The 10,262-nt window shown below is 39.3% G+C and overlaps 1 protein-coding gene and 1 long non-coding RNA gene across 2 annotated transcripts; one reads left to right on the top strand and one right to left on the bottom strand.

Annotated features, from left to right (window-relative positions):
* Window positions 1-382: 382 nt before the first annotated feature.
* LOC131797338 (uncharacterized) lies at window positions 383-1,447 on the top strand. Its single transcript, XR_009341207.1, has 2 exons — window positions 383-486; window positions 1,411-1,447. It is a non-coding gene; the product is annotated as an uncharacterized lncRNA (long non-coding RNA).
* A 1,235-nt stretch (window positions 1,448-2,682) lies between these two features.
* Window positions 2,683-10,259, bottom strand: LOC131797337 (uncharacterized). The gene is made up of 3 exons (XM_059114950.2): window positions 10,181-10,259; window positions 6,374-8,756; window positions 2,683-5,966 (listed from the first exon to the last, which is right to left on the bottom strand). Exons 2-3 carry the CDS (start codon window positions 8,667-8,669, stop codon window positions 4,330-4,332), a joined length of 3,933 nt encoding a protein of 1,310 aa, XP_058970933.2. The 5' UTR covers window positions 8,670-8,756; window positions 10,181-10,259; the 3' UTR covers window positions 2,683-4,329.
* Window positions 10,260-10,262: the final 3 nt, after the last annotated feature.

The raw sequence follows: 10,262 nt of genomic DNA, 5'->3' as shown, positions 1-10,262 counted from the left end.
TGTTAAACATCTCGAAATAACTTCACAGTCACGGCCTCGGCGCGTACTTTTTCCTAAATCAGAATAGATGTCAAATCCTTGAAAACGGAGAAAAGAGGGTTTCTTGGGTTTAGGCTACACACGGTTGTCTCCATTCCCCGCTCGTTCGCATTAAGGACAAGTTAGCGGAATTGCATTTGATTAGATGGTACGTCGTGTAAGTAAAATCAAAGAGAGGAGATAAATATCAAAGCAGTATTGTGGCTTGAAGAAGTGAGGATTTTGAGCAGACAAACATGGTAAGGCAGAAATCATTTCCCAAAATATAAGCTGATCATTTTCTTGGATTGTCCATAGACAACATTTTCCCGTTTTATTTGTTGTGTTTTATCCGCAGTCTGCCATCTTCAACTTCCAAAGTCTCCTAACAGTTGTACTGTTGCTAATTTGTACATGTGCCTATATTCGATCGATTTACCCGGCACTTTTGGACAAAAATAAACACGGGTAAGCGATCGCAATAATTTGCTGCTCCTAGAGCCTCCTTTATCTGTTTCAAACAGCAACAGTGAGTGATTAGTGACGCCAGTGTGTCATGCCGGCGGCTCCGTGTCTGTGATGACGTGGAATTTGTCGGAAACACGATTTTACGCTAAAATGTCACTTTCCTTTCATTTTAGTGTGAATTTGATAATGAAGATGTCCTTGATACATCAGTGCGTTTGTAACAAAAAATTTTGGTTTTTACGTTAACTGCGCAAGTACAATGCATTTTTAAACATGTGTATGTGAATGCTGGAGCTTGGGGGCCAAATTACATCTGTCCTTATCACAAGCGAATGATGATTCACAGACACAGGGCCGGTAATTGTTTTCTTTCTTGATAGACGGAAAAATTCCTTTCCAACTCTAAAATTTGGCTTTAACAAAGGGAAATGTGGTCAGTCTTTCCTAATCATCATATTTTGTTAATAAATCATGTTCTTGTTATTAAAGAATTGACCTTTTGTCCAATGAAGCCTCCAGTTTATTTTATTATTTTGGAAAAGTTGCTACTGACCAAGCTTAAGGTTAAGCTGGCGAGATGCTGACCAAGTTGTGTTTTTGCATTTTTATGGTGACAACATAGTCAAGGTCCATTAAAACACAAATAGAACTGTAGAAATAATTTTATCCCTTAAATTTCCCTAGAGGTAGTGGAATTGTCTATATGCTTCAAATGTAAATTATCAGCATTATGACACACATTGAGTGATAGAAGCAAGCTTCCTTTCGCTTCCTAGCAACAGTGGTTAGTAGATTATGAGATAAACATTTATGTAGGAGGTTAAAACTTTAACATCCCAGTTTGGAATTCCTGAAGGATCTCAAGAAAGGGACAATTTGCATGAACTGGTCAGTTACTGGAATCTTCCTTTTTCTCTTGGATAGGTTATTAGGGATCTTTTGGAAAGCAGCAAGAATTGGTAAGTTTAAACCTAAAGAAAGAAAGCCTTTCAATGTTGCATTAAGAGTTAGCCCCCCAAAAATGTGCAACAAATGGAAAACTTTTACTTGTTGATGATAATTTAAATCTTTACAACCTAACATCACTATGCATATCCTCTATACTGTTCTGTAGACATTTCCTAAGGTGCTGACAAGGAGAAATCGTTGTACATTAACCCTTTAACTCCCATGAGTGACCAAGATAGAATTTCTCCTTACAATATCAATACAAGATCAACTAGATAAGTGATGAGAATAAAGAAAAATATTGATTTGGGGATAATTAGTTGATCCAATGCTAAATTCTCTGAACTAACTTTACAAGAATTGTATAGTTGACAGTAAGGAGAATGACAAATTTGATCTGGGAGTTAAAGGGTTAAAGAGCTTCTTTACTTGGTGATCATTTCCCTTATTCTCCTGACATAAAATATTTATTTCATTGGTGATATTGTGAGGAGAAATTAGATGCTAGTCACTCATAGGGGTGGAAGGGTTATAATAAGCAGCTACAACTTAATAATCTCAGTCAGAAATAACAACCCTCCTAATGATAATTACTTCAAAGGCAAACTTTAGCAGCATATTCTCCTTGTCAGGACTCTAGGAAATGTATAGAGAACAGTATGGAACATATAAATGCTAATGTATGAACTAAAAGAGTTAAGGAATCCAAAAGAATGTAAACCATGAATTATACATCATGATATTGACTACAATACTCAGTGCACAATTATTGTGCACTGAGTATTGTACACTTCTGGTAACAGTTCAAGCCAATTGAAAACTTTGTTCACTTTCTTAAACTTGTGAAGTTAGAGGTTGTTGATTGGGTTTTAATTGCTAATGACCGTTAAATTGATCTTTTGTTATTTTTCCAAAAGGTGAAAGAAAAAGTCCATACGTAGCTGTTTGTTGCTTAGCTATGGCTGCAAGTATTCTTTTCTGGCAGTGAGCAGATTTCTCAGTTGTCACCCTATGAAAATTCCAGCAGAAAGTACATGGTACATAAGGAGGGGATTGCAAGATAGAGTGACAGGAGATGTTATGACATTCATGGAAAATATAACCCAGAAGTGGGAAGACATGGTTGTAGTATATTGTATTGTTTAACTTTGTGAAATAGGAACATAAAATCATTTTTACAATCCTGAAAATCAGTTAGAAAAAAACAGAGTAAAAGGGAATGAAGTAATATAATTTCGAATGCTTGAAGAGATTTTCTTTTTCATTTTATTTAATAATACCTTAATGTCAACCAAACTCTTAAAACTACATGTAAACTAGAATGAGTAATCATTCTGAGTAGAAAAGAGTAATATTGAAAACTACAACACAATATGACCACTTCACCCAAGCATGCAAGTTTTTGCTTTACTTAAATCATCATGCTACAGTAACATTGTTGAGGAGAAACATTATTGCTATTTAAAGCTACCAGAAATCTCTTTAAAAAGCATCTTCACAACCAACAGACAAAACTGTTCTCCTTAACCCTTTCATTCTCAAGATCTCATAAGTAGTTCTCCTTAGTGTCTGCCTTAAAAATTCTTGATGTTAGTTTTGAGAATTTGGTATTGGATTAACTAAATAATCCGCAGATTGATATTTTTTTTCTTCTCATCACTTGTCTGCTTGATTTTGTACTGATATTGTTAGGAGAAATTCTGTCTTGGTCACATTTAGTAGTTAAAGGGTTAAAGTAGTTTTTCCTATGGATTGTGATGTGCAGTAAATAATCATCTTTGAAAACAAGAAAAGCACATACAAAGTCAAATTTGTAATTAGGTGAATCTTAAAACTGACGTGCTCATATCAAACATGCAACACCTTTTAAAAATAGGTGCAATTTCATGTCAATTTAGGAGATTTAACAATCACCCATTTGGTACCCACTTTAGTAATTAATTAATCACTTTGATTAACTTTCATAATTCATTGCTTAACTTACATGAATTGTCTACAGCTGTTATAATACAAGTATCACTGAGTGCCTGGAGGCTTTTGTCTTGAAATTCAAGAGTGCCAAGCCCTTAAAAGTCGGATTTGAAAAGTGAAGTTGTTTTGAGGCAAAAGTTACTAAGAAAGGCTAATTACAAATGTTGTTTCAGTATCTTCTTAAACTTGAAAATATCCATAAAGAGTGATATCAAAACAGTTTCTGACCAATAGAATGCACATATAAAATGTGTATATTCCTCTTGCACACACCATTGCTAAACTGACTGCAACCTTGAAGCTACACATCATTAAATTCATGAAATTTTTCTTGTGCTCAACAATATCAAGCTCTTTTGAAATAAATTAAGCTGAACTTGTCGTTAACATTCAGCAACTGTTGTAAACCAATCTGTTACTTAGAAACTGCAATTATATTTGTAATAGTTGTGACAGAACAATTATGTAAAGGTAAATTGAATACAGTTGGAGATAGTGTAGTTTCAACTGAGTGATTTTTTGAGCATTTTTATGACCTTGTCAGTGGTACCTCTCTAAGTTGTTGCATCTACCAGACTTAAAGTTACTAAAATATAGCAGCAATTTGAATACTATTTGGTAATATGCAGTGTAAATCAGATGATTAAACATCCTTTGGTGAAAACAAGGGGGCAGGGGTTAGGTGTCCAGCAAAAGTTAGTATAGGATTCTTTACCCTAAGACCTGAGCCCTGAACACTTACCCTCCCAACTAACCATGCGAAAGGCAAACAGCTAAGTACTCCTATGTAGTATTCTGCTAGGATACCCCCTGCAAAATGGACATGTACTATCCTTATAAGCTTTCTCAGTCTATCACTAATATTTAACCCATCCTTTCTCATCTTAAAATGACGTGCTGCTGCTGTTTCAGCTTTTCTTTGAGCTATGAAGACACAACCACTTCTGTTGAGAACACCACTTCCATCCCTTGAAACCAGTTCAGTTCAGTTTGTTTTTTGTACAAGTTTTCAAATGTGCGGATATTCCTCTGTACAACCTCTAGCTGCTGAGTTATGTCAACGATTGTTTTTGACTGTATAGCATTCCCTAAGATCCCTCCATCATCTTTAGACATGTTACAAAGCCTCTCAAACTCTAGAGCAATTTTCTCTGGAGTCAGTTCCAATCCAGCATGACTCATAGCTGCAATGAGGCACTCAAATGCCATGCAGTCAACCTCTAACCACTTGGATCCAGGTTGGATACCCTCAGTTTTAGGGATAGTGCTGGCAAATGTAAGACTTGGAAAGCGACTCTTAATCACCTGTACTTTGTGTCTTGGCCGGAAACGCCGGACCTGGCGAGGTGGCTTGGTAGCCCTTGCAGCCTCAGCAGTGCCATATGGATTGCAGCAAAGGTAGCAACGACACCTGTGAGAACAACCAGATGCATTCCTATAGCAGGCACAGCGTGTCAGATAACCACCTTCCAGAGTCAAGCAGAACTGAGTGCGTTTCACATTCTTTCCACTTCCTCTGCCGCAGCTACAGGAGTAGGTCTGTTTCTGGATGTTCACACCCTCTTGGATAGTCAAAACCATTTCTGTGCCCTGAACAGAGGCCTTGCTGCTAGACGTGGGTGTAATCATGATTTCAGACTTGTTAGAAGCATTAACAGCTGCCTCTTGTGCAGGTGTTCCTCCTTCTACACGGTCTGGTTGGGTTTCACCATTAACTGATGGACTGACTACATCCTCTGCTACAGCTTCAGTAGCTGCATCTTCAGTAACAACTTCAGAGACACTTTCTTTGACAGGATCTTTCTCAGATATCACTTCAGTTGTTGTTTCACCATCATCCATGACAGTCTGGTCTTCTTGAGGGTCTGCTGTCTGCAATGGAACTGCCTGGTCTTCATTAGCAGCTGATTCCATTGCTGGTAAGATGTCATCTTTAATAACACTGTCTGCAATAGCCTCTTCCATGGTTTCCTCACTGACCCCTGCCTCACTGTATGCCATTTCAATGAGGTTTGCAGCAGCTTCTACTCCTTCATCTGTAGCATTCTCCATCTCCGATGTATCCAGTGAAGTCTCCCCACCTGTGTTTTGAACTGCCGCATTCACGGAGGTCTCATGTTCCAAACCATCAACTGCAGAGCCGTTCAAATCCTCACTTTGTTGTGAAGCAACAGAATCATTTGGATCTGCTGGTGTTTCATTTTCTTTCTGGTTGTCATTCTGTGAACTTGGTGTTTTTGGCTTCTTTCCTTTCTTTCTAGCAGGCTGATTAATTTTCATCAATGCCATCTTCTCCCTGTAACGCTTCCTGCTATCTCTGCGCCTCTCCAAAGGATCAGTCATCAGCTTTGGTAGCACAATGGAGTTGCTGACATAAGTGCCAACATCATAAAACCCTCCAAAACCAGCTGCATTGTAAGCAACATGCACACAGGAACCAATAATGATAGCATCTGATGGTACCACTGGCACAATTGGAAACTGCTGCAGGGAAGTGAAGACTATGACTGGCACTTTTAAAACCTTTGCTGCAGCAATTGGCAGAAGATTGGACATCTCAGCTAAAATGGATTGAAAATAAGATTAGATGCAGTAAACTCTCTGCAAATGTCTGTTTGCTTTATTAACAGAAAGAAATGTGTAACCTTACTTAAAACACCTTACAGCATTTGTCACCTAAACACTGTATTCATTAGTTGGAATTTTGTTAAGGACATGCATTTCAATTGTTTCAGAGGTCTATAACACGTAACCAGTCACTTGCTATTTCCAAGGGTGCCACTTACAGGTTTGACTAAATGCATCAATGTAAGTAACTGAGCAATTGCACACCTACCCCTCCCCCCCTCCCCTTACCAAACAGTTGACTAGGAGAGGGGTAGGTGTATGCTCAGTTGCTCAGATACTAAAATTGAACTGACTGTTTTACATTACTTTAAACGTGTAACTGCAAGTAAAGATTTTATACCTTTGAAATATCCTCTTTCTCTGAAGGCTTGGGCTTCTTCAGCAAAGCTGATCATGTGCGACACCAGTAATTTACTATACTCTTCTTCACATGTAAGCCACTCATCACTAATCAACTGTCGCAGAACCAAGACGTTCTCCTCCAGACTGCTGCCTTCGTGAGTATTGTATCCAATGGAAGCAAGATGTTGCTTAACTGATTCAGTTTCTGGCAAATCACTTCTTAGTATAGAGTTAAGACCTGAACTGACTGCTGTAAAAAATCCATCTGCCTCCGGTGTGTCCTTCTTTTCTGAGAAGACCATCAACTGATAATATCGCAGTGTTTCATTGAGACGTACTTCATGGTTAGCTCGGTCATCGATTGCACATTCATTGCGACTGAAAAGGATCAAAGAACAAGCCATCAGGTGCATAAGTCGGGGGTTGAGTGATACATCATGTACAGCCTGTGTCTTGAGGATCTCCCACACTGAAAATAAATTTGAGGCTTTAGCAATTACTTTCTTAAGGACACTCTGGGTTAAGCCATTGTCAGTGCCTTTTTGCTCTATCTCTGGCTCTTTGTTTCCACCAAAGGCATCCAGTATCAGGCACTGCAGAGCAAGAACATCAAATGAATAATTGGCAGAGGAGGTAACATCATTGCCATCATTTTCATCACTCTTCACAATCCCAAATCTTTCTGCACTTGGTGTGAATCCACTGACTTCTAAAGTACCTCGGTACTTTGAGATTGGCCGCACAAGGGCTCCTTTGGGAAGCTGATTTGCTCTCCTTTCATTCCACACATAGAGAAGTGTTGAAATAAGGGCTAGTGCCATGTCAGCATTCAGAAATTTTCTTTCCAACACAGGTTTTAAAATGCTGTGCAGCTCGTCAACATTTTCACTTCCCTGAGAGGGTGGAATATCTGACAAACATCCTCCTTCCACATGAGTTCGTAGCTGCATGATCTGCCTCTGAGCTGCCAGAGTTAAGATGCGCTCATTCCCTTCGATGATCTCCTTCCAGCCCTCCACAAAAGCATCAAGGTTTTCAGTGACAACCCCAGGTGGAGGAGTTTCCTGATGGCGAATGTCCCCGCGGTCTGTTGGATAACGTAAGGCCAGGGCAAAGTCGCGAACACAAGCTTTAGTCAGTTGATGCTCTTCTCTTTTCTTTGCAGGGATTTTCCTGACAACTCGATGGACAGCTTTAGAAAGTTCCAATTTGACAGGAACATCTGCACCAAATATTTCACTAAACTGTTCTCTTGTTTCACAACATTCTGGCACAAGAATCATTTCCAGCTGTCTGCCCTGCATCTGGAAACGTTGCTGCAATCCAATCAAGATGTCTTTCACTTCACTCAGATCCTTCTCTTTGGTAAACTTCCATGCGATGATTTGACCTTTCTCGTTCATGACAGTATACATGTTTTTAAAGTGTGTGATCCATTTGCCAGCTGTTTCCAGTTTTTCTCCAATTGTTGTGGCCACCTTGAAGTAGTAGCCAGCAGTGATGCGTTTAGCTGGCCATTCACTCATCCTCTGTATATAGAATAGCTCATTACCTTCAAACATGTGCACAATGCTTGACATGGTGGTCTCAAGTGATGGCACTTGTGAAGTCTTGAATTCTGGAAATGTACGTATTTCAGGGTGATCATCAGGATTACTTTCAAGATAGGCCTTAACTGCTGCATCATATTTGCATTTACGCTCTTCATATGCATCACGATGCCTCTGCGTCAAAACTTCCTCAATTTCATGAAATGACATCCCAGCAAATACACACGAATGCACCCAAGTGGCCAACTCATGCGTGAAACCTGTTCTGTGTAACAGGTAGAATGGGATTTGAAATGTTGGTGGGATGTTCTCCATGAGGCGTGGATCGTGAGAGATGATCTTATGACCTTTCTTGCAAGTGTACAGGCGACTCACCAAAAGTGTGTTACCATCACAGCAATAAAGGGCTCTTGGAATGTCTTGAGTTCCTCTAGAAGCCTTCCATCGCCCATAGTTGTTCTTGTTGCTGGTATGGGCTCTTAATGGACAAACTTCACTATCATGGATTTCATGTGGACATGCTAGCTCTTTCAAGCTGGGGACTTGGCTTAGAGGATCCCAAAGTATCACAGCTGGCACAAGAAACTCATTTGGAGATGGTGGTCCTGGATTTTCTCTCTGAACAGGTACTGGTATGGGTGCAAGAATTGCTTGTGGGGGGAGTCCACCCTCTGTGGCATCATACCTCTGGAGGAGCGAGGTGAGGTAATCTGCAGTCTCTATATTCAGCCCTTCTTTCTGCATCTTTAACTTGGTCCACAGTAAACTATTTTTGAACTTCTCTATTACCTGTGCACAGCTGGAGAAGGTACTTCATAGGCTGAACAAGATCTAAAAAAAGATAACAGTTAAGATGAAATATAAACAGGCATGTAGACCTCCTAACTATTTTTTGAGTCAAACATGTTGGATTTTCCTCTCAGATTTCTTGCACTCTTCCTGGAGAACCTTATTGCATCCAAAGAGATCTGAAAATTCTTAAATATGCTGTATTTCTAAAGCTGTTACGAAAATTGGTGTCACAAGCCCTTAGCTTCAAGAGCTGAACATTTTGCAAAGTTAGAATTACTTTTATGGACTTATCTTTGCTCATGGTGATTAAGGAGCATAGAAAAAAATTGTCAAAGACAGCTATGATGATTTGAATTTTTCTGGCAGGTGTAAGGGATAGATCAGTAAGCATAACTGAGCTGACATGAAATCAGAATTTCAAACCTTTGGTTTGAGAGTAGAGAACCACTTGAAGAGTGCAGACAAGGCTGTACCAAGTGACTAAACATCTCTAGTGAGGTTAAAAACTCAAAAGATGATCTTAGGTTTAATTGAGGACCTTCAAATTCCAAATGTCACTGTCTTTCTAGCTAAATGATTCAGCTAAACTGGTAAAAGTTTCTGAAACTATGAAGCCATGTTTTTCTGTAATTTAAAGATAGCTCATACCCTCCTCTACTTTGCAGAGAGATACAGGGGGTCAAATAATACTGCAAAACTATGCGGAGTGCAGCTCGCCCTTGATTCCCATGTGGAACTACTTGATGAAAAGACTAAGGACATTTTACTATTTTAAGACCATGCAAGGGTGGTATACACTCTGTACATTTTCTGACTTGAAATTAAGAAGGAAAGGAGTGTTAGTTTGTTAGAAAACAGCGGCAAATAACAGGTCTTGTGATCTAGCTACTCAGCAGTACACCGCAGGTTTAACTAGAAGCCATTGCAGCACTTAAAAAGTTTTTTTAAAGTACAGATGTAGATACAAATACGAATCGAAAACGTTTTCTTTTCGGAACATCGAAAGATGTAAATCGAACTGAATATGTTGCTTCGAAGACGTCAGATGGCCTAGAAATCGATTCCCACGCTAACACACGTGCCCTCGGCGAGCCATGGCAAACGTTACGAAATTTTGCATATTTGGCGCTTCCAGCTTCACTGAAAACCCAAATCGTTATATAACGCCTCTATAACTTAGAGAAAACACGGTGTTTCACAACCACTTTTCACATAGGGGGTTCAATAGGTTGAGTATCGCCTCTTAACTCACATGTAGGCAGATAAAACAGCGAACATGAAGCACTTTCCTAAAGCGGGAAAAACCAAGCCATTTTCATGAGGCCTACACGTTGCCTTCTTTGCATATGAGTCGCGCAAGTTTTTTCACCTTTTACGTTATTTTTACGAAAAAACGCTCATAAAAGAAAAATTGAGACTGAAAACTAACATTTGGTGGCATTTCAAGAGAAAAATGACCTTACCTTATGGCTAATTTTGGCAAAATTCGACTCGTTCTGGCCGAAACATCACGACTCCATGTGAAGCGTAAACGAAACTTGCCCA

This window comes from Pocillopora verrucosa, chromosome 2 (genome assembly GCF_036669915.1).
Source record: "Pocillopora verrucosa isolate sample1 chromosome 2, ASM3666991v2, whole genome shotgun sequence".
NCBI lineage: Eukaryota > Metazoa > Cnidaria > Anthozoa > Scleractinia > Pocilloporidae > Pocillopora > Pocillopora verrucosa.
Note: the sequence above shows the minus strand (reverse complement) of the source record. Positions and strands in the feature narration are given on the sequence as shown.

What these genes read in the sequence shown, in the direction of transcription:
- LOC131797337 (XM_059114950.2), bottom strand. Translation starts at nt 8,669, where the DNA reads ATGCAGAAAGAAGGGCTGAATATAGAGACTGCAGATTACCTCACCTCG. An exon ending in AGAAAGAGGATATTTCAAAG is followed by an intron (nt 5,967 to 6,373) that starts GTATAAAATCTT and finishes AATCCATTTTAG; the next exon opens with CTGAGATGTCCAATCTTCTG.